Source organism: Molossus molossus, unplaced genomic scaffold (genome assembly GCF_014108415.1).
Source record: "Molossus molossus isolate mMolMol1 unplaced genomic scaffold, mMolMol1.p scaffold_m16_p_13, whole genome shotgun sequence".
Classification (NCBI taxonomy): domain Eukaryota; kingdom Metazoa; phylum Chordata; class Mammalia; order Chiroptera; family Molossidae; genus Molossus; species Molossus molossus.
The window spans coordinates 15376769-15401888 of record NW_023425348.1 but is presented as its reverse complement, the minus strand read 5'-3'; the positions used below and the strand labels follow the sequence as shown (position 1 = coordinate 15401888).

The following is a 25120-nucleotide window of genomic DNA, read 5'->3' as shown; positions in this document are numbered from 1 at the left end:
CCAAGCCCAGCAGAGGAAGCCACAAACAGCAGAACACAAACACCCACAGGGAAAATTTGGCAGGCTATAAAACCCACTGAGATAGCCAAATGGTGAAACAAAGAAACAAATCCCAAATGAAAGAACAAGAGAACTCTATCAAAGATGAGATAAATAAAATGCACCTAAGCAAATTATCAGAGGTAGAGTTCAGAGCCATGATATTGAGGAAGCTCAACAGCATTAGTAAGGACATCAGCACCATGAGTAAAGATATAGAAACATTGGAACCAACCAAGTGGAAATGAAGAATGACATAGCAGAAATCAAGAACACATTGGAAGGACTAACCAGCAGAGTAGAGGAAGCTGAGGACCAGATCAGTGAATTAGAAGACAGGGTAGAAAAAAAATCAACCAATCAGAAAACCAAAAGGAAAAAAACAATTAAAAACAGGAAGACACCTTAAGAGAACTGTGGCACAGCTGGAAACGTAATAACATTCACATCATAGGAGCCCCTGAAGAGGAGAAAATGGACAAGGGTTAGAGAATGTATTTGAAAAAATAGTGACAAAAAACTTTCCGAACAGTGAAAAAAGAAGGCATTCAAGGTCAAGAAGCACAGAGAGCCCCAAGTAAGCACAACCCAAACAGGCCCACACCAAGACACATAGTAATTAAAATCCCAAAATGACAGACAAAAAGAGAATCCTAAAGGCAGCAAGAGATAAGCAACAGGTTACCTACAAAGAAAACCCCATAAGGCTCTCAGCTGAAACACTACAGGCCAAAAGGGAGTAGCATGAAGTAATCAAGGTGTTAAAAAACAAGGATCTGAATCCAAGACTACTCTATCCAGCAAGGATATCATTCAAAGTAGAAGGTCAAATAAAGAGCTTCCCAGACAAAAAAAAAAAAAAAAGGCTAAGGGAATATATTAACACCAAATCAGCACTATAAACTATGCTAAAAGGACTGCTGTAATGAGTAAAAGAAATAGGAAGAAAAATATAACCACACTAAACAAAAATGGCAATAAATAAGTACATATCAATTATCATCTTAAATGTAAATGGCTTGAATGCTCTGATAAAAAGACACAGAGTAGCTGACTGGATAAGAAAGCATAACTCACATATATGTTGTGTATAAGAAACCCACCTCACAACAAAAGATTCACATAGGTTGAAAGTGAAGGGATGGGAAAAAACCTTCCAAGCAAACGGAAAGGGAAAAAGAGCTGGGGTAGCAATACTCATATCTGATAAATTAGATTTCAAAATGAAGGCCATAACTAGAGACAAAGAAGGCCACTACATAATATTGAAAGGATTTATCGAACAGGAAGATATAACCTTGGTAAACATATATGTACCCAATATAGGAGCACCAACATATATTAAAAATCTTTTGGAGGACTTCAAAGGAGCAATCGACAGCAATACAAACATAGCAGGGAACTTCAACACCTCGCAGACATCACTGTATAGATCCTCTAGACAAAAAATTGACAAGGAAACACAGACTCTAAATAAAGTGCTCGATCAAATGGATTTAATAGATATCTACAGAGAATTACACCCCAAAACTGCAGAATTCACATTCTTCTCAAGTGCACATGGAACATTCTCAAAGATAGACTACATGTTAGGACACAAACTAAATTTCTACAAGTTCAAGAAGATTGAAATCATATCAAGCATCTTCTCAAATCACAATGGCATGAAACTAGAAATCAATTGACATAAGAACATGCAAAGACATTTGAAAACATAGAGGCTAAATAGCATGTTATTGAACAACGAATGGGTTACCATGGAGATCAAGGAAGATAGTAAAAACTTCCTGGAAACCAATGAAAATTAACACACAACATCACAAAAGCTATGGGATGCAGCAAAAGCAGTTCTGAGAGGGAAGTTTATAGCACTACAGGCCTACCTCAAAAAGCAAGAAAAATTTCTAACAGATTATCTAACCTCACAACTTACAGAACTAGAAAGCAAAGAAAAAAACAGAGAACGAAAACCCCAGAGCAAGTCAAAGGAAGGAAATAGTAAAGATTAGAGCAGAAATAAATGACATGGAGACCAAAAAACAATTCAAAGAATCAATGAAACAAAGCGCTGGTTCTTTAAAACGATAAACAAGATTGATGGGCCCTTAGCTAGACTCACCAAGAAACAGAGAGAACCCAAATACACAAAATCAAAAACGAAAGAGGAGAAGTAATAACTGACACCTCAGAAATACAAAGGATCGTTAAAAAATTCGACAATCTAAGCGAAATGGACAAATTTCTAGAAACACATAGTCTCCCAAAACTGAACCAGGAAGAGATAGAAAACTTGAACAGACCAATAACAACAAAAGAAATTGAAGATGTAATCTAGATTCTCCCAGCAAAAAAAATAAAATCCCAGGCCTGGACGGCTTCACAGGGAATTTTACCAAACATTCAAAGAACTAATACCCATTCTCCTCAAACTATTTCAAAAAATTCAAGAAGAAGGAAGACTTCCAAACTCATTTTATGAGACCAGCATAATTCTAATTCCAAAACCAGAAAAAGACACTACAGAGAAAGAAAACTACAGGCCAATATCCCTGATGAAGATAGATGCCAAAATCCTGAACAAAATACTAGCAAATCAAATTCAGCAATGCATCAAAAAAATTATTCACCATGACCAAGTGGGATTCATTCCAGGGATGCGTTGGGAACAATATTTGCAAATCAATAAATGTGATACACCACGGAAACAAAATGAAAGATAAAAATCATATGATCATATTAATAGATACGGAAAAAGCATTCAACAAAATCAAGCACCCATTTTTGATAAATGGGAATAGAAAGATCATATCTCTACATAATAAAGGCCATATATGAAAGACCTACAGCCAACATCATACTCAATGGGCAAAAATTAAAAGCATTTTCCTTAAGAACAGGAACAAGACAAGGATGCCCACTTTCACCACTCTTATTTAACATAGTACTGGAAGTCTTAGCCACAGCAATCAGACAGGAAGGAAAAATAAAAAGGATCCAAATTGGAAAAGAGGAAATCAAACTGTCATTATTCGCAGATGACATGATACTATACGTAGAAAACCCCAAAGACTCCATCGAAAATTTACTAGACTTAGTAAATGAATTTGGCAAAGTAGCAGGATACAAAATTAATGTCAAGAAATCGATGGCATTCTTATACGTCAATGAACTCAGAATGAAAAACTGAAAAAACAATCCCACTGACCATTGTGGCAAAAAAAAATCATGATACCTAGGAATAAACTTAACCAAAGATGTAAAGGACCTATTTTCAGAAAACTACAGGTCATTGAAAAAAGAAATAGAGAAAGATATAAAAAAGTGGAAGCACATATCTTGTTCATGGATTGGAAGAATTCACATTATTAAAATGTTTATATTACTCAAAGCAATCTATAGATTCAATGCAATCCCCATCAAAATACCAACGACATACTTCACAGAACTAGAACAAATGCTTCAAAAGTTCATATGGAGCCAAAAAAGACCCCGAATAGCCACAGCAATCTTGAAAAAGAACAAAGTTACAGGGATCACATTGCCAGATTTCAGGTTATACTACAAAGCCACTGTAATCAAAACAGCCTGGTACTGGCACAAGAACATGCATATAGACTAGTGGAACAGCACAGAGAACCCAGAAATGGACCCAAGGCAATATTCTCAATTAATATTTGACAAAGTTGGGAAGAGCATACAGGAGTAAAGACAGCCTCTTTAATAAATGGTGTTGGGAAAATTGGACAGCTACATGCAAAAAAAAAAAAAGAAACTAGACCATCAACTTACACCCTACACAAGAATAAACTCAAAATGGATAAAAGACTTAAATGTAACTCATGAATCCATAAAAGTCCTAGAAGAAACTGTAGGCAACAAAATTTCAGACATCATATGAAGCAGAATTTTCACTGATACATCACCTAAGGCAACATGGGACTACATCAAACTAAAAAGTTTCTGCACAGCAAAAGATACAATCCTCAAAATGGAAAGGGAACCCACTGTATGGGAGAGCATAATTGCCAATGCTATATCAGATAAGGGGTTGAGTCTGAGTGGAGCGAGTGAGCTGAGTGGTTGTGTGGTAGCGTCTCAGAGACCGGTAGCACTTGCAGCATGGCTGACCAACTGACTGAAGAGCAGATTGCAGAATTCAAAGAAGCTTTTTCACTATTTGTCAAGGATGGTGATGGAACTATAACAACAAAGGAATTGGGAACTGTAATGAGGTCTCTTGGGCAGAATCCCACAGAAGCAGAGTTACAGTACATGATTAATGAAGTGGATGCTAATGGTAATGGCACAATCGACTTCCTGGAATTTCTGACAATGATGGTAAGAAAAATGAAAGATACAGACAGTGAAGAAGAAATTCGAGAAGCATTCCATGTGTTTGATAAGGATGGCAATGGCTATATTAGTGCAGCAGAGCTTCGCCATGTGATGACAAACCTTGGAGAGAAGTTAACAGATGAAGAGGTTGATGAAATGATCAGGGAAGCAGATATTGATGGTGATGGTCATGTAAACTATGAAAAGTTTGTACAAATGATGACAGCAAAGTGAAGATATTGTACAGAATGTGTTAAATTTCTTGTACAAAATTGTTTATTTGCCTTTTCTTTGTTTGTAACTTATCTGTAAAAGGTTCCCCCTACTGTCAAAAAAAAATATGCATGTATAGTAATTAGGACTTCATTCCTCCATGTTTTCTTCCCTTATCTTACTGTCATTGTCCTGAAACCTTATTTTAGAAAAATTGATCAAGTAATATGTTGCATGTGGCTTACTCTGGATATATCTAAGCCCTTCTGCACATCTAGACTTAGATGGAGTTGGTCAAATGAGGGAACATCTGGGTTAAGCCTTTTTTAAGTAGTTTTCTTTAGGAACTGTCAGCATGTTGTTGTTGAAGTGTACAGTTGTAACTCTACATGGACTATGGACAGTCGACAATATGTACGTAAAAGTTGCACTAATGCAAAACGGGTGTGTTATCCAAGTACTCATACACTATTTTTTTGTACTGCTGGTCCTGTACCAGAAGCATTTTCTTTTATTGTCACTTGCTTTTTAAACATTGTTTAACCACTTAAAGAAAATCTGCTTATGGCACAATTTGCCTCAGATCCATTCCAAGTTGTATATTTGTTTTCCAATAAAAAAATTTTACTCAGATAAGGGGTTAATTTTCAATAGATATAGAGTGCTCATACAACTCTACAAAAGGAAGACAAAGAACCCAATTTAAAAATGGGCAGAGGAGCTAAATAGATACCTCTCCAAACAGGACATACAAATGGCCAAGAGACATATGAAGAAATGCTCAACGTCACTAATCCTCAGAGAGATGCAAATTAAAACAACAGTGAGGTATCACCTCACACTTGTCAGAATGGCCGCCATCAACAAATCATCAAACAACAAGTGTTGGTGAGGGGGTGGAGAAAAGAGGACTCTAGTGCACTGCTGGTGGGAATGCAGACTGGTGCAGCCACTATGGAAAATACTATGGTGTTACCTCAAAAAATTAAAAATTGAACTTCCATTTGACCCAGTGATCCCACTTCTAGGAATATACCCTAAGAAGCCTGAAACACCAATCAGAAAGAACATATGTACCCCCATGTTCATAGCAGCACTATTTACAATAGCTAAGATCTGGAAACAGCCCAAATGTCCATCGGACAAATGGATAAAAAGGCTGTGGTACATATACACAATGGAGTACTATGCAGCTGTAAGAAAGAAAGATCTCTTTTTCTTTGAGACAACATGGAGGGACCTGGAAAGTATTATCCTAAGCGAAACAAGCCAAACAGAGGAAGACAAGTACCATATGATCTCACTTATTTGTGGAATGTAATGGAGATAACAGTCTAAGGAATGAGGTAGTCCCAGAGACGTGGAAGTGGGGTAGAGATGGACACTCCCCAGAAGAGTGGGTCATGGGGGAGAGATAAACCACAGAACTTATATGCATGTATGCATGAACAATGGACATGGACAACAAAGCTGGGGATAGGGTGTGAAGAGAGGGGGAGGAGGGAATCAGTGGGGAAAAAAGGAGAAACATCTGTAACAAAAATAAATAAATAAATTTTTTTAAAAGTGTGAGTAGCCAGTGCTACCATTTACTATTCATATCACTTAACCAAGACTAAGTTTTTCATCTGAAAAATGGGAATGATAATCCTTACCTAATTCACAAATTTGTTCTAAGGATCAAATGAGATAGGATATTTTGAAAGTATATTGAAAACTGCATAAATAAATAATGTTATCAAGTGTAAGATAGTTGGTTCCAAATGGGTACACAAAAACTTCGTAAGAGTTTAGACGTGGGAAACAATATTGTATGAAGAGCAGTGGTAGAAGTCAACTCAGTAAGTATTAGTCAATTTCTTATATGCTGATGCTACACTAGGTGCTTAGGACACAAAGGAGAATACTGTGCTTTCTGAGTTATTTCAGAAGTTGGTCCACTTCCAGGGTCCTGATTCATTTGTTTTTAAATCCCTGGTTTTTCAGATCAGGGTGGGGACTGAAATGTATAGTAAGGAGGAAAGAGAGAAGTCTGGTGTAAAGTAAAAGCGAAAAGAATGTAAACAACTTTGATTGACATAATAGGCATCATACCAGAGGCGTGTACAGACACACTATGGTAATTCATTCTTCCTGGGAGAATTGGAACAGGGCTCAGAGAGACCATGATCTATGAACCAAACTCGGAAGGGTGAGTTGATATTTTTTCCAGGAGAAGGGAGAAAGAGCAAAGATCAGGAGCAGAGACATGGAGGCCTAGGAGGAAGTACGCAGCATTTCACAGAACTGTGTGTGCTGCACTCAGAGCACCAGGCCCTTGAAGAGAGTTGAGGAAGAAAGCCCTAAATCAAAAGCTTGAAAATGATTTTGGCACAATTTTGCTGCACAAAGGTGTTTGAACCTCATCCACCAGGCCAGTAATGGGAAATACACTTCATTTTTTATGGCAACCTCATGGCATGGCATAGTATTTTGAGGGAATTCTGAGTTCAAAATTAAGCCCTGGCGGGGGATCTGTGTGCTTTGGGCCCCGGAGGACGTTGCGTCCACTCTGGGTATGGGGAAGTTCCAGGTGCTGTCCAATAGCTCTAAGGCCTGTGCTTGGCTTCAGAAGATGCCTACTTACCCTGGCCGGTTTGGCTCAGCGGTTAGAGCATCGGTCCGCAGACTAAAGAAGCCCAGGTTTGGTTCCCGCTAAGGGCACGTACTTCGGTTGCAGTTTGTCCCCAGCCCCGGTTGGGGTTGTGTGGGTGGCAACCAGTCGATGTGTCTCTCTTACATCAATGTTTCTTTCTCTCCCTCCTGCTGTATCTGAAGATGAATGCAAAAATGTCCTCAGATGAGGATTAAAAAAAAAAAAAAAGTAGAAGAAGATGCCTACCACTAGGATATAGTACACCAATAAATTAATAAAAAAGTTGAGAGAGGTGGTTCAGCATGGGCTCTGTAATCCAGCAGCCTGGAAATGCATCCTTCCCTCCACTTATGTGACCTGAAGCAAATGACCACTTGAAGCCCAACTTTACTCAGTGCAGTCTTCTCAAAGTGGGAATAATAATAGTACCGACCTCACAGGGTTGTTAAAATAATGAAATAAAGTAATTCATATGAAGCCCTAAGCACATTGCTTAGAATAGTTAATGTATAGTTACTACTGCTAATAATACTAATATCCCACATATAACTTAAATAGAAGAGGTCTACAGAGCACTCATAGTGTTCAATCTTCTCTATGTCTGATACCTACCACTGACTAACAGTTACTTTTTAGGTTTTATCACTGAGGAAAAAATTCTTGCAGAGTTAAGGTTGAGTGTGATAAATTCTCCATATTTTCTCTTGGTCATATCATTTAGACCTCTGTGTATTGCAATTGTTCTCAACATGTAGAGTGAGTAGGGTTGGTCTTTTTTTTTTTTTTATCCTCACCCGAGGACATTTTTTCATTTTTTGTTCAGGTAGAGTGGGAGGGACAGAGAGAGAGAGAGAGAAACATCGATGTGAAAGGGCCACATCGAGTGGCTGCCACCCACACGACCAACCAGGGCCAGGGACAAACCGCAACCAAGGTACACACCCTTAGCAGGAACCGAACCCGGGTCTCTCTGGACCGCAGGCCGACGCTCTAACCGCTGAGCCAAACCGGCCAGGGCGGGTTGGTCTTGAAGTAGAGGATCTGGCAGACATAGAACCAAAGGAGGTTATATTCAGGTTCTCTAGATGGTAATAATCCTTCCCAGCTTGAAGGGGTTCATCTCTTTACCTGAGCCCTCAGTTCCTATATTTTTCATTTCAGTATATATTTTCATTACAAAGGGCTGTAATCCAGGAAGCCAAAAGAACGTACTCTGGTCTACATAGAGGAAATTTGGAATTTGGATGTTAAAATGGTTGAGAAACAATGATACTTGCTATTCACTTAATCAGGTGTATTTAGTCTGTACCAACTATTAAAACTGCAGATTTTGGAAGAATGAACTTAAAGATGCATGACTAATGGTTATTAGCACAAATAAAGACTTGGAGAAACAAAAGGAAGGGCACAGAAAAGAATAATATCTATCAAGATATTATGCATTTTACAAAGAAAACAATTTAGCTGTCACTAATCGGATTTCTCAAATGACTAGCTTTTGATTTTATTGCCTACAGTTGGTATCTCATTATAGTTATGTTTTGCTTCTAACATTTGTTTACTTCTGAATTTTATATTAGCTTGTTAAATTATATCCAATGACTAACATGTTATCATTGTATTGTTTCTTATTAATAAATCTCCTTTGTGTACATTCATTTATGGCTTGCCCATAGAACCGAAAGCCACAGTCAGTGAAATTTGGGCAGGGCTTCTGTAAGAAATAACTGACCTAGATCTTGAGAAGGGGACCAGGCAGGACTAAAAATACTAGATTGTGAGGAATGTAGGGATTAAGGGAACCTGAGCTTTAGAATTGGACAGACCTGTGCTGAATGGAGAAAGGAAAAAGTGGGATGTTTGGAAAGATTAAAGATTTGTTCTCAGGCATTCAGGGTGAGATGAAATGTAATGGCAAACATCAAATGTAAAGGGAAAACTTGGGAAACAAAGGAATTCAAGAGGCAAGAACTGGTAGCAGAGTGGACTAAAAACAAAGACACTAGAGTGGAAAGTGGTAGCCTGGTTCAGGGATGGGTGCAGAATTAGCTAAGGTGGAGTCAGGAGTGACAGAGCCAGTTTGACAGAGGAAGTGCAAATGGAGTTTTGGCAAAAGAAAGTGAAGGTGTGGGAGTGGATAATTCCCCCAAGGTTATGAGGACAAATGAAGCTTGAAAGTAGGGCAGTGATGGATTTGATGAAATCAAAATAAACATTTGCTAGTAAGGAAAACAACTTTAGCTCTACATCATTCTCCTAAATCCTGTAAAACTAAAAATGATTTTTGAAAAATAATTTTATAAGGTCATACTTTTCAGCACCTTTGTTTCAGAACTAATCAGCATCTTAGATCTGTCTGGTAGGTTCCACCATTCTATGTGAACTCTGGATAGAAACACTTCCCCCAACCCCAAAATCCATCACGTTCACAAATCTTAGGGTCCACTACAAGCTTCAGCTAACCAGTTCTTGTTAGAATATGTACAGTGTTTAGAAATCTAAAATTTTAGCCATTGGGGCCAAGGAGACAACACTCCCAACTTAAGAGAGATCAATTTCTTTCCTGTTTTAGAGGAATCTCCCTAAGGTGGGTGTAGTGCTGTTTATGTTTGTGGGAATCTTTGGCAGAGAAAGACCCGGTATCTTGCCTGAAGACTTATAGTAAAAGAATTAATGTAGTATGGAGAAGTGTGTGATCACTTGAAAATGACAAAACATTATAAATTGAGAAACGAATGTTAGGAAAATTGATGGTAATCCTTAGACTAGTACTTTTAAGCTTGGGACTTTTTTGTGGGAACATGTGAGTATTCTGGCAACAGAAGGTCCAGAAATAATATTGCATTTTCTATTTTAAAATTAGCAGGCAAAACGATACAATTCACCTCTGGAAAATCAACCAGTTGACAGTACATTTGTCCCCAAGCCAGCAGGCATGAAGGAGGGAAGTGGCATGCCTTTGTGGGAGGCTTCCGTGCTGGAGAATGAGTTTTTCCAAGGTAAGTCTATGCATTAAATTGCCTTTGCAACTCCCAGTACTAAAGCAATTACAGTGTGTATGAAAATACTCAAAACATATCAAACTCTGTACTTTATTTATTTATCCTAACCCAAGTATATATTTTCCATTGATTCTTACAGAGAGTAGAAGGGCAGTGGGAAGGAGAGAGAGAGAGAGAGGGAGAGAAACGTTGATGTGAGAGAGATGCATTAATTAGTTGCCTCCCACATGCCCCCAAACGACTGGAGTGGGTATTGAACCTGCAACCCAGGTACATGCCCTTGACCAGGAATCAAACAGACCCTTTGGTGCTCAGGCCAATGCTCTAACTGCTGAGCTACACCAGTCTGGGCTGTGCTTTATTTTTGAAGTCCTCTTGTTTATTTTATCTAAAAAGGAAGCTGTTATACACTATTAACACAAATATTAAAGAATCTTTTATTTAAATATAATCTAAGCAAATATTCTCAGACCAGGGCTGATAAATCTATGGAATGGTAATAATATTTAATATTTAACTTCAGGTGGAAGGGAAATACACTTTTAGGAAATATATCTATAAAGTTTACTGTTCTTAATAAACTTTTATTGTTACTGATTAGGACCTACCTGAATGCACTGTGATGAAATATAATTGTTTTTAAACAATTAACCATGTACAATAAATAACAATAAAGAAACAGATTCCAAAAGTACCACATGCACATGGATCTTATTATATGAGCATAGCTCCCCTTTACATAGGTTATTTTGTATCAAAATAAGCCTAGCCATTGGAAAAGTGAACTCTGAACATTCACTAGCTTCACCTTGAGGAACTAAATTCAGTTTGCAAAGGCAATGACATTACATTGGTCCTATAGTTGGGACTGGTGAGGTGGTCAGTGAGAGGCGTCCAGCTGGACAGTCAACCTGGGGACCCATTTTAGTAAGATGGTTCCCAGCAGAGGGGAATATTTGTGTTTCAGAAAAAGGTTTTGCTATTAGAGCAAAGCTATGGTATATGAAATGAAAATATTGACTTGGCCTCTGTGAAAATATAGAGAAGCAGGACAGAATTTTTTTTTTCTTCTTACCTCTAGAGTAGTTAGTAAAACAGCATTGATAATTTTGGATGCTAAGTAATTTTGAATAATTTAAAATCCTGCTATGGGATGTTAGGAGTAGTTATCTCTGAGGGAAGGATTCCAGGTAATTTTTTACCTCTTTTGTTATACTTTTCTGTATGTTCTGTTATAACCGCATATTGCTTTTATAGTCAACAAAAGACTTTATTTCAGGAAAGAAAAATTATGAACAGCTTGAAAGGGAGAGTAGCAATCAAAGAGATTTTATTATAACTAATTTTAAAGGCAGATTTTTATTACTCATTACATAGTTTTTGCTTTTTGTTTGGGGGATTTTTCTCCCCTACCTTACAGTTTGGCATTGCTTGATCATTTTATTTGTGGATATGTGAGACAAGTTATTTCAGAGATGAGATCTTTTTCTTTTTTTCATTAAAGCACTGACAGGATGATTCCCTGAAGAATTTCTTAGTTACAGATCCTTAATGCTCAAGATTAGTTCTGCTGCTGGCTGTGCAATCTTAATAGCACCAACTTAAAAGTAATATAGGGTAGGGATAACCCAAAATAGATGCCAAAAACCCCTTCAGCACTGGCCCTAATTAACATGTTACAAGTCCCTCCCACGTACATTCACTCAGATACTGATATGCCTCACTTTCTCTATCATTGAAGAGTTAAATCAGATATTTTAAAAATTCTCTTTTCCTTTATTGATTTCTTTTTAGAGAGAGAGGAAGGGAGAGGGAGAGAGAGATAGAAACATTGATGAGACAGAACATCAATTGGCTGCCTCTAGCATGCCCCCCACTGGGGATCAGGCCCACAACCTGGGCATGTGCCCTGAATGGGAATCAAACAGGCGACCTCTTGGTGCATGGGTCGATGCTCAACCACTAAGCCACACCGGCAGGACTAAAATCAAATATTTTAATGACAAATAATTTTAAATAACTGAGGAGAATGCACCATTTTTTGTAACTCAGAATGAAAGATTTCTATAAACCAAAAGCGTCTTAGCAATTTTAATAGTCCCATTATTTATTTGTCATGTCAGATTTGATTTTCTTTCATGAACATTTCTTCAGTAAACATGTAATCTATTTATATTCATTATAACATGAATATGGTAAAATTATATCTACTACAATGTAGGCTTTAGGGAATCTTAAAACCTTAGAAGATATGGTTCTACTTAAATTCTAACAGGTTTTTGTTGAAGAAAAGATGTCAAATGTGAATAAATAAACACAATTCAAAGAAACCCAAACAACTGAAAATATCCTGTGACTTGTCTGAGCACACAGAGACTATGAGCCTAGTAAGCATGAGCACTAGGCCTTGTGTTGGCCTAGGTCCTTGGTATTAGAAGGAGGTCACTGAGTCCCAATGTGGACACCATTCTCTGCCCTTGCTACCGAGAGAAAAGTAAATACTGTTTGACAATGGCAACTTCACAACCTTGTGACATTATGAACTCATAGTGAAATCATCTTTATAACTCATTTAAAAAAAAGTGAAGAGTGAGCCTTTATTGCACAGAGGTGGCTTTGCACAGTGGTTGTGTGCAGGGCCTCAGGAGACAGACTGTCAGATCCATTTACTAGCTGTGTGACCTCAGCAACTTACTTCATTTCTTTGTGCCTTGGTTTCCTCATTTTTAAAATGAGGCTACTGCCCTAGCCAGTTTGGTTCAGCGGTGAGAGTGTCGGCCTGTAGTCCAGAGAGACTCAGGTTCGGTTCCCGCTAAGGGCACGTACCTCATTTGCAATTTGTCCCCGGCCCTAGTTGGTCATGTGGGTGGCAACCACTCGATGTGTCCCTTTCACATCGATGTTTCTCTCTCTGTCTCTTCCTCTCTCTTTCTCCCACTCTATCTGAACAAACAAACAAAAACAAAAAAACAAAAAAATATCCTCAGGTGAGGATAAAAAAAAAAAATTTTTTTTTAAATGAGGCTACTAATAATACCAATCTTATAAGGTTATGTGAGGCTTTAATGAGTTAATAAATTAAGTGCTTAGAATTGTGCATGACACATAGAAAGTGCTGCATTAAAGGAGTGTTAATGGGTCTTATAAAAGTGGAACAACAAAAATCGATGTCTCTCTCTCAAATAAATTAATTAATAAAATTTTTTAAATAAAATAAAGGAGTGCTAATGGGCCTTAATTTTTCCAGGAAAAACAATGTACCATTAGTGTATCATTTAACAATATTGTATAGAACTTTAAATTTTACATATTGCTCAAATCCATCTAAATGTTTATAAATTAGGTGCTAAACTTTTGGTAGTAATGCTGTTTTCCTAATAGTAGAACTAAGAAATCACATGTTGTTTACAGCCTCTTATTTCTATTACAATTCTCTGAGGTAATCACAGTAGGAAATATTTTAGCTACCTAGTGACACAAAAGATATTCTAAAAGAAACCATGATTAAAATCTGTTGTTTGAAAACAATGTTGCTTTATGTCCTTTATGTCCTATAAGGCATTATGGAAGGTTAACTGTGAAGAAAGTATGAAAAAGAAACTTCCATTACAGCTTTGTAAAAGTCAAACTATCCTAAAAATATAATCAAAACTAATATCACATCTATGACAATATGATAAATATAAAATTATAAATGATTATATTTCTTAAAGAGGGACCCCAACAATTCAAATTATTATTAGACTATAAACTTTTATACAAAAAAATCACTCATATTCTTCTTTCAGTTTTAGATGATTTGGATAACACTCTGGCTCTGGAACAGTCTTCAAGCTCAGTGAATACAAGAACACCTCTTACCTATGGGTCAAGAACACAGTTCAGTCCTTTTTACTCCAGTGGGAACAGACATAGTAATACCACAGGAAGACACAAAAGTCACTCTAATGGAACTTCTAATATGTCTGTCTATGACATCCTAAGACCAGGAACCCCTAGAGAAGGTTTTAGAACCTTTTCTCCTAGAACAAGGACAATTTATGATATGTACAGGACAAGGGACCCCAGAGTCTTCAAAAAAGATTATATGCAAAAGAATACTTTTGGTAGTACTTCTCTGTGTTTTGACAGCAGGCAACGATTAGCCTCACCAGCTACAGGGCATTTCACAGCAAGAAGTATACATTTTCCAGCCACAACCCACAAGAGTGAATTTATACCACCAAGCCACCAGCAGAGTCCAAAGAGAACTCCTTTATCGTCCATTGTATGGAATAGATCAGATTCTTCTAGAGATAGGCCAAACCAGGAAGGGTTCCTAAGGGTACCATCCCCAATGGAAATTGACCATGCCGACCAGTATATGTATCCCAGGTGTTTTCAAGAGAATAGGAGATATGAATTTTGTCGTTCACAGAGTATTTACCAAAATGTAAGTTTAAATTCCCCCATGGATAGCGCAGTGAGTCCTGACCCATTTGAGAACTCAGAGAATATGCCATTCTACCATCAGGACAACCCATTTGCTAGGTCTTTCTTTAGCAATACCTTTGGACGAAGCAGGGAACAGAGATTTAGACAAAGTTATTTTGGGGGCCAACAGGAAGAACATTATTTCTGGCCTGGATTTCAGCAAAACAGGAAACTCTTCACTTCTTCTGACAGAGACTTTGAAATGACTTCCATTGAAACAAATAGTGCATCAGCTGGTCATGGTCGCAGTGTGTTTTCTCAACACTGGGGATCATTTTCACCTAGATACAGAACAAATATTTCCAGAAACCAAAAAGAGCCACATCCCTGGCAGTGTGATCCTCAGACATCCACACTGGAGAGCATGGAGGTGTCACAAGGTAATGGGAACCAGATGACTCATTTTGACACACCAAATATTTTCTCCATGGTTGGTTCAAGCTATCACATCAAATCTAGTGGATCAGAATGTCAACAAGATAGTTCTCCTATAGATGTACATGTAAAAAAAGAACCTTACTCATTTAGAACTGCTCATACTCTAGCATCATCATTCAAAACTTCCTTCTCCCAAATTGCTGATGACAAAGAAAATCACCAGGGTCCCAGCTTTCAGAATCCCACAGTCACTTGGCAGGAAATTAAGCCTGCCTCTCTTCCAATAAGAAGATACACCAAAGTCACTGTGACCGACAATGATTCAGTTGATTCTCCACCTCAAAGCCAACCCAATACTTTGGTCACAGAAGTGAATAATGAGCAAGACTTGAATAAATATATTTTGGAAAAAGACAAAAAACTGAACAAGATGGACCAGACAAACACTACAAGTGAAATGCCCCAATCTGTTTCAGAGACAGCGATCTCCACCCCTTTAGCTGATTTTCAAAGTCCCCTTTCCCAAGACTCAGTCAAGACCAACAGATTTGTTTTTGATGCATCTACCACAATAAGTTCAAAAAAGTCACCCAGGGTCATTTCCAGTAAAGATATCTCCAAAATTGATATATCACAGAGAGATAAGGCCAATGAACTAAAAGAAGATAAGAGTTACACTGAAAACAGAAAACTTGCCCCAGCAATTTCCTTTCCTTTTATTCAGGAGAGCAGAACACCATCATCGTTTCCCAACCCAAATCAAGGTTGTCACCAAGAATTTACCGTAAGTAATGAAGATATTTTAAGCACTATTGAAAATAGCCACTGGCGTTCTGAACCTACAGGTAATCCAAATGCACAGTCTCCGGAAAAGTCTGCTATTTTAGATATCAAGGAAGAACAATGTACCACAATTTATTCTATCAATGGTAGCAAGAAAACTGCTGGCCACAGTATCCCATGTGATTCTTTAGATCTGCCATCAGATACAGTACTGGATTCTTCACCATTAAATAATTTTTTTCTTGGTGCTCTGGTGGTTCCTTCTACTACAGTGGTCTCCAGAGAAAGTCTTTCAGGCAAAGATCCATCTCTGGGAGAAAGAGAAAAAAAAGACAATAACAGCAAACATCAAAATCAGTTTACCCTGAGCCAATCAGAAAATGAAAGCAGTGATGCTAGTTGTGTGTCCGTGCATAATGAAGTGGCTGATGCCAAATGCCATTCATATCCTCCCTTCAGGGCTGTAAAGGGAAAAGGAAAAATAAGACAACATATATCCTGTATTGAAAAGCTGAGCAAAACAGAAAGTACATCAGCACCCATCAGCAGCAGCAGTAGCCTCATTGAGGTGAATGCAAGTGATTCCAAGGCTCCTGCGCACCACACAATTTATTGTACCTTACCAGGAAAAGCAACCAGTTTTCTCATTAATAGCAGGAAGTCAGAAAGTAAAATAATGGCTCCTTCATTTAAGAATGAACCACTTTCACCCCAAATTGAAAGTAAGGTGGAAGATCTAATGGGGAAGGACACATCAAACAAATCCAGCTCTAGTTCTTCTGAGTCAGAAAGCAGATCTTCCAAAGTAGTTTCAGACTCCGCTTCAGTAGTGCCTGAAGCCACAGAGAAGATGACCAATATGACAAACTCTGGGTCTGCTTTCATTAGAGAAGGACCACTTCCATTCCTCATCAAGGCTCTGTCATGTCCTTCAGGAGTACCATATGCCTCACTTGGAAGAGATGAAAGAGAAAAATGCTTGGTCTCAGACATGGATGCTTCTGATATAACACTAAGACCTTGGGAGAAAAACATTAACCCTCTGGAAAGTGCCTCACCTGTTAGGGATTGTTCTTTAAGCAAAAGACACCACCAAAAGGATCACATTCAAGAATGCACTGAAAAGGATGATAAAATTGCTGCCTCTGAGACAGCAAATGAAGCTCCTTTACCTTTTTCTTCAGATATGTCAGGGGAAAAAAGTGGGAAAACATTACATAAATTTAAGACCACTAGTATGCTTTCTGTTTCTGGTGATAAAGAAAATGTCAAGTGTCTTGAGATAGTTTCAATATATTACACTCTACCAAGGAAACACAGCAAAAAATTCTGTAACCTCCTTCAAAAGTATACTCAAAATATCGATTCACTTACAGAATCTCAAGTGGAAACTGAAACATTTCCTAATGCTTTAGGAAAAGAGAAACTCAATTATTCTCCACAAGAGCAGTCAGGAATATCTTCATCTGAAGATCTAAAACTGCTGGTCAGCTCTGTGCAGGGAAATAGTAGTTGTCTTTCTCACAACACTGAAAATGAGCCTGTTTTACAATCACCAAGTATTGGGCCCTCAGCACCTACACTACAGGAAGTGGCTCCTGTTGAGGCAGATGTTTCTCTTCATAAAGGAGAATCTAAAACTAGAGAGATTTCTCTAGATAAATTAGCTGAAACACCTCTAGGTAATTCACAAAGCAGAAAAAAGAGAGGGAAACAACTACAAAGTGAAACCCTGCATACTTCATCCATGCATCAGGAAAAAAAGGTCACAAAAAAGAAATCTGAAATTCGTCAGCACTCCATTAAATTAGCTAACAGTGGTCTTTCTAATCCTCCAGCCCATTTAGAAGGTAATATTGAACATCCTCAAACCAGAAGAAGTTCTGGGGAGTGTGCAGGTAGTGGTATAGCTATTGCAGCTACTGGAAGTGCCAAGTGGCTTCAGAAAGATATCACAGTTATAGCTAAAGAAGACAGTTCTAGTGGATTGCAGCCTAGGGAAGTCAAAGGAGCAGGTTTCCCAAATAAGACTGATAAAGCACTTTCTGACTCAGAAAGCCAAGTCTTTGCTCTTACTCCAGCTTTGCATAAACTACATCTTGACGAGGAGATTTGTTCAGGTGAACGAGATTTAGATAGTTTGCAGTCTGAACTCAGAAAACTACCTCAAAGAAGTCAGGAGGTAAATCTGACAAAGAAGGGCAAGGCTAAAGATGAAATGAAGAGATCGGCACGGGATCAACTCTCACTTCCTACAGGAAGCAACGAAAATAAAACCAGCTTGGATGACCTAGAAAAAAGGAAAAACAGGTCTTCAGTTAAACACCGATTGGCAGCTATGCCCAAAGCAAGCAGAAAAGTTCCAGCTAAAGATTTAAGTACCAGAAGACATGTAGCTACTATCTTCCCCCAAAGTGGGATCAGCTCTGGCTTCGGTGGTTTATCTCTTGGCACACCAGAGTGCAACCCACTGTCCCCTCAGCCTGCTCCAAAGTCCGCAGAATCCACAGATGAGGGCAGGTTGAATAATGATGGAATGGATGTGAAGAAATCAGAAAACTCTTTACAGGCTACTATAATTTCTGACAGAGAAGCTTCTATATGCTTTAGCAATCAGAAATCTAACATTTCACAACCACATCAGAATGAGTTTAAAAATATCTCAGAATCACCACCAAAGTATGAGAATTCTAAAGATGTAACAGTAGCTCAGATTTTGGAAAGAAAGTCAGGAACCCTTGCCCAACCCACATTCACCAGCCTCAGGGAAGCCGATATTTCTGGCCATCAGAGGAGGCTGAACCCTCATCTTCCATTGGAGCCTGCAGAGAAATCTGCAGTAAGGATCCCACTGGCCAGTTGTCAGCAACAACAAAGGAGTGCTGCATTTCAGGAGTGGATACCTGAGCCACACCCCTATCGTTCAAAGAGTTTAAAAAGCACTAATGTGCATGGCAATCTGCTACGTAAAAGTCATCCTCCAAAAGCCAGGGAGCGCCATTGTTCTGAAAGCACTTCCATTGACAATGCCCTGACCCGCCTGACCCTTGGGAATGAATTCTCTAACAATAGTGAGTACAGTCGAAGATTTAAATCTTTTTCTGAGCTTTCCTCCCGTGATGAAAATGAAAGTTGGGCTTTGTACAGCGGCATGATGGAAACAGGTCCCAAGTCTGCAACATCTATATCCAGACCTATTGACTATGGGATATTTGGGAAAGAACAGCAGTTGGCTTTCTTGGAGAATGTAAAGAGGTCACTCACACAAGGAAGGTTATGGAAACCAAGTTTTCTGAAGAACCCTGGCTTCTTGAAAGATGCTGTAATTCACCCTCCTAACCCAGCAGAGTCATGGAGTTCAGATTCTCCTAGCAATCAGACACCAGATGATGGCTTATCTCCAAATGTACCACTTAACATCTATGAAGAGGATCCAGTAGACTCAGATTGTGACACAGACACAACCACAGATGATGAATATTACTTGCATGAAAATGACAAAGAGTCAGAACTGTGAGGCTTTTTCATAACATTTCTTCCAAAAGCTTGTAATGGAAATACAGTATGTGTGTGTCCATGGGAAGGACAGATACAAATATCTATTTGGGCAGTACCTGCCCTAAAGCAACCCATATTCTTTTTTTCCCCTCCAGTGTGTGTGTGTGTGTGTGTGTGTGTACACACTTCCTGAATTCCAGAGCAATAAAACTTGTTTTGAGGGATTCTTTGCTATTTTCTTCCTCTGTATATATCCTTAGCCTTCCTCCAATACACCCCATTTAGTCTATAATTCACTGTTCAATTTTGGCTTCCTGCTCTACTTTTCCCTTGAATTTTTTTATACCTTTCATTGTGATTTACAACCCTAATATCCCAGATACATACAAAACTTATTAGTTAACCGGTACGACTACAAAACTGTATTGCTTCCTTTGGTCCACACACCATACTGACAGCATTAAATAAAATGTAGGGATGATACAATGGAGTAAATACTATCATCCATTTGGACTCATCAACTTAGGAGGTTTAGGGTTTGGTTTTTCTTTGTTTGTTTTTTCTTTCAAACAAAGATAAGGGAATTTTTATAAGGACTTCCTGTTATATCCATCATGTATCCAGGGAGGAACATCTCTGAAGTGCTTGTTAAGATTATAGCTGGGGAGCTGAATTCCTAGTAAGCCAAACAATACTTGTACTCCTCGGAATGCGGGATCATTTACCAAATCTTTAGGAAGTTATAAGGCAGAGCTTCTAAGGGCTTGTCACTGATTCTTTCAATAATTTATCTAGACTGAATAACTTCCCATACCCCCTGATAACTTGCCATTTAGCTCTTTTGTGTGTGTGTGTGTGTGTGTGTGTGTGGTACGTGCCCCTAGCGGGAACCAAACCCGGGACTCTCTGGTCTGCAGGTCGATGCTCAACCACTGAGCCAAACTGCCCAGGGCACCATTTAGCTCTTTAGTTGCCATGCACAGCTTCTGGGGATTTCTCTCCTCATCAGAATAAAGATAATTTGCTAAAATGCCAGAAAGCATTCCATCCTGGATCTTAGTACTGTGAAGGTCAACATGAGTGAATTTCACCTTGTTTGGTTTATATTTGCTTCCTGACCTAATTTTATTTTCCATTTTTCTCACCTAGTCTGTTTTATCCATATGAATTAAGGATAATGATAGGTGTTGGTGAAGTGTAGGGAGATCTGGAACAGATAAAATTCAAGAAAGTGCTATCTTGTTATTATGTTCTTAATCATTGCCTTGCCTAGAAGCAAAATACAGGACAAGCTTACATTGTTTCCATGCAACTCAAAACTGAATTAGATATGGTAACTATCATGAAAGCTAATCCTTACATCTGTAGATTGTTTTATACTCAGGCTCTAGTCAATCTTGATCTGAAAGAGGCTGATAATAGAGTTTTAAATCAACTCTTCTGAATTTTTTAATTTAAATTTGCATGGTAAAAAATAAATAACATGTTATTTTTGTGTTATGTATGTTTGTAAATTCTACCTTTCCTTTTTTTCTATTTATCTGATTATTTAAGTAAAATTTTCATAAACCATGACCTATATTTTCTATGTAATTTAAAAGATATTCAGTTAATATTTTAATATTAAGATTCTTGATTTTTTTTTTTTTTTCGTGATCAGCTTTCGAGTTTTATTTCAGGAACTACCCAAGTCTACGTGTATTCTACAAAAGGTGAAATGAAGTTAGCTTATTTTTCACTGAGTTTAGGCTATATCAACATTGTAACTTAATATTCTTAACATAGGTAAGTTAAGGTGAGGATAAACAATGACTTTGGGGCCCTGATTCTTTGCACTAGAATCTACTATATGATTTCAAAGGCAATTGAGGGTCAACATGCACTATTTAAAATATTTGCTGTTGGTCTGGCTTAACAATCAAGAAAACAGAAAATTCATTAAAATAGCACCTTCTATAGTTTTATACTTTTATAAAATACTTCATTAAAGAAGTATAGCAAATTTTAATGTATTTTAACATACAGCCCTTGCCGGTTTGGCTCAGTGGTTAGAGCATCGGCCTGCAGACCAGAGAGTCCCGGGGTTTGGTTCCCGCTAGGGGCATGTACCAAAAAAAAACATACAAACTGCTGCTTTTTGATATTCATTTTGGTATAACTTTAGTAATTTATAATAATTTTATACTTATAACTTGTTTTCTGAAAGATATAATCATTGTTACAATAAATATTCACATAAAAGGAATAAGCCAGGAGGGAATCAAAACTAAGTACCTGGTAAATTGTCAACTTGTTTAGATAATGGACTTCAATAACCATAAATTTTTACATGTAAAGTCCATTTAAAATATGGCCTAATAAGATTATTTTAATTTTTAGAGACTTTCCTCTAAAAAATGTATTCCCTTACACTGTTGATGTTAATAAAACTCCTGCTACTAAAAAGGTTTTGCCTGATGATAAGCTAATAAAAGCAACTTAGTATGGGAGGTAACTTTGTGCCTGTATTGGAGGTGATGAAAGACAATCCAGTTAGGTAATGGTGAACATAGGAATCAAATTAGAAAAACCACACCTCTGTAAAAGTAATATACTTCATTGGATGTCAGAGGGTCAAAGAGGCCTTATTGCTAAGTGTTTATTGTTACTAATAGTAATAATGCTTCAGAATATCCCATTTAAATGTACAGTGTAAATATTTTCTTTTCAAAGCAAATTTGTGGTGTATTACTACTTAGGGGCTCTTTGTAACGGGCACTTCTGTGTTCTGAAACAAATAAGCCTTAAGCGCTTTTGTTAAAATGTTGTCTAATAATTCTTTTATGTACTTGTTCTCAAACCTGTTCTCTAGATATGAAATAAGACAAAGTGCAAATTTAAAACAATGTTAAAATAAATGATTTAAATAGATGCACTGCTTTACTTAGTTTTTATTCCTGTCCTCAAATGGTGATTTTTAAATGTGAAAGTTTCAAGAAAATTATACAGTAAAGAGGCAGGGTACAAAAATATTAGATCTTTTGGTAGCTATTGAATGAGATCAATCATCTTACTGGTTTTAAAAACAGTGGCCTCTCTCTTCTATTTGTACCCAAAAGCAGCCAACCAACAAATGGAGATCATTGTACTTGGTGGCCTAATAAAGGAGGAATGAACACAGTGGCATTTCTCCGAGAGCTCCACATTTGCAGAGGAAGAGGAACTACATGGAGCTGGGTCATCTACTGTCCAGTAGCACTGATGAAAGATAAACAGGTCTTTCCAATTGGAATGTAAGACATACAATGTTAATTCCTGCTAACAAAATTAATAGATTTATCTTTTCTTTTTTAAGATTTTCTTATCAATTTTTAGAGAAGCAACCCAAAACTGTTTCTCTAACAAGGACCAGATAATGTCATCATCCTGAATATGGGCAGTATTTTATTAAAAATATTTTTACTATCTTTTATTAAAATTTAAAATACTTTGGCCCTGGCCGGTTTGGCTCAGCGGTTAGAGCCTCGGCCTGCAGTCCAGAGAGACCCGGGTTCGGTTCCCGCTAAGTGCACATACCTCGGTTGCAGTTTGTTCCTGGCCCTGGTTGGGTCGTGCGGGTGGCAGCCACTCGATGTGTCCCTTTCACGTTGATGTTTCTCTCTCTCTCTCTCCCTCCCACTCTATCTGAACAAAATATCGGGGGGAAAAAAAAATGTCCTCAGGTGAGGATAAAAATAAAATAAAATACTTTGGATCTGATAGGATTTTTAGTCATAGATAACATAATCCTCTCTAGATGATTCAAATAGAAAAGGTTTTGTTAAAGGGTATATAATTTGCTCGCAAACACATTGGTAGGGCTGAGGAAATAGACATCAATGTGAGAGAGACATATCAATTGATTGCCTCCCACACACTCCCTGGACCACAGGCAGGGATCAAACCTGAAACTCAGGTTTGTGCCCTTGACCGATAATCAAACCCATAAGCTTAAATGTGCAGGCCAACACTCTAGCCATTGCGCTACACCTATCAGGGCTGAAGATAGGGTCTTTAAAGAGATGATTAAGTTAAAATAGGCCCTGGAGGCAAGCCCTAATCCAATCTAATTGGTATCTTTATAAGAAGAGGAAATTTGGGCATACACAGAGACAGCGGGAGAGTTTAGAAGAAAGACCATGTGAGGATGCAGTGAGAAGACAACGAGAAGGCAATCCAAGGAGAAAGGCCTCAGAAGAAATCAAACTTGTAGATGACTTGATCTGGGACTTCCAGCCTTCACAACTGCAAGAAAATAATTTCTATTGGTTAAGCTACCCAGTTTATGGTATTTTGTTATGGCAGCCCTAGAAAACTAATGTACCCCCAGATCCAGTGGGGACAATGCAAAAGGCCTGTCATGGATGCCTGAATTCCAAGAGAAGCACATGGATTTTAGGGGACTACTGCTTTTATTTATTTATTTATTTATTTATCCTCACCTGAGGACATTTTCCTGTTTTTTGTTCAGACAGAATGGGAGGGAGAGAGAGAGAAACAACAACGTGAAAGGGACACATCAAGTGGTTGCCGCCCCCACGACCCAACCAGAGCCGGGAACAAACCGCAACCGAGGTGTACGTGCCCTTAGCGGAAACCAAATCCGGGTCTCTCCGGACCGCAGGCCGACGCTCTAACCACTGAGCCAAACCGGCCAGGGCAGGGACTACTGCTTTTAGATGAAAGTGAATTACACTTGTTCTGTGTTCATGAGACGTTATCTCATCCTTCAAGGTTGCTTGCTGCAAACACAAGAGAAATAGCAGGAATAGAGTGGTCAAGGACTTAACATTCTTGGCACACCCAACAAAAATGTTTAGGGACATTCAGGGCCCAAACTGCCTCTCCCAACATAAGTATGTCATACAAAGGCCAATTAACCTAATCTCAGTAGAATTCAGAGAGGCTTTCTGAAAGGGATGATGTCCATGCTGAAACATGAAAGTCATGTTGCTGGAAGAGGGGAAGAAGTATTTTCTGGCAATAGAAAACTTGAAGTAAATGACACACTTCAAGAAATTTCTATTCCCTTTCACATTCATCTCTATATTAAGTTCCAATCTCAGACACATAGAATTATGTATGATCTGTGTGTGACACTGGAAGGTCTACATTCAATATACTTTTATGAATTGCACTGGCCCCTGGAATCCTCACATCAAAGCTATGTAAATTTCACAGCTATTGGTTGTCCACTCAGTTTATAACATTTCTGCCCCTTTCTAGTAACTGCTCCTCATTTAAAATATATATATATATATAAAATATCTATCTATCTATCTATCTATCTATCTATGTTTTTATTGATTTGAGGGAGAGAGAAAGGGAGATGGAGAGGGAAATATTCATTGGTTTCCTCCTGCATGCCCCCTACTAGGGATGGAGCCCGAAACCTAGGCATGTGCCCCAAATGGAAATTGAACCAGTGACCTCTTGGTACATAGGTCAATGCTCAACCAGTGAGCCACACAGGCCAGGGCCTGCTCCTCTTTTTTGTATCCCACAAGCCACATTTGACAAGGAGGCTTTATAAAACATCACCTTAACCCATGGCCAGAGCTGACTGGCACATAGTTTGGAAACTGTCTCACGCTGAACTAATCAGAATCTTTTCTTTGGGAGTTTAAAAATCAGAGTTAAGAGATTTCAATTTGTAACTGACTGTTCTCTTAAACAGAAGCAATGTAAACTTTACCATTCTTTGCCTTGTAGATGAAAACTCAAGTTTTCTATATAGTACACTATA

The 25120-nt window shown here is 38.1% G+C and overlaps 2 protein-coding genes across 2 annotated transcripts in view; both read left to right on the top strand.

Annotated features, from left to right (window-relative positions):
* The window catches only part of EXPH5 (exophilin 5), a 45569-nt gene extending 26056 nt beyond the window's left edge, over positions 1-19513 (top strand). Inside the window, exons 4-5 of the mRNA XM_036258954.1 lie at positions 10086-10221; positions 14013-19513. Of these exons, the coding sequence (XP_036114847.1) occupies positions 10086-10221; positions 14013-19375 (5499 nt within the window). The 3' untranslated portion in view covers positions 19376-19513. The remainder of the gene's footprint in view (positions 1-10085; positions 10222-14012) is intronic.
* On the top strand, positions 4127-4793 carry LOC118628169 (calmodulin-1-like). Its single transcript, XM_036258955.1, has one exon. It carries the CDS (start codon positions 4159-4161, stop codon positions 4606-4608), a length of 450 nt encoding a protein of 149 aa, XP_036114848.1. The 5' UTR covers positions 4127-4158; the 3' UTR covers positions 4609-4793.
* Positions 19514-25120: the final 5607 nt, after the last annotated feature.

Bases quoted from the DNA above. Each gene is read 5' to 3' on its own strand.
- LOC118628169 (XM_036258955.1), top strand. From the start codon at position 4,159: ATGGCTGACCAACTGACTGAAGAGCAGATTGCAGAATTCAAAGAAGCT.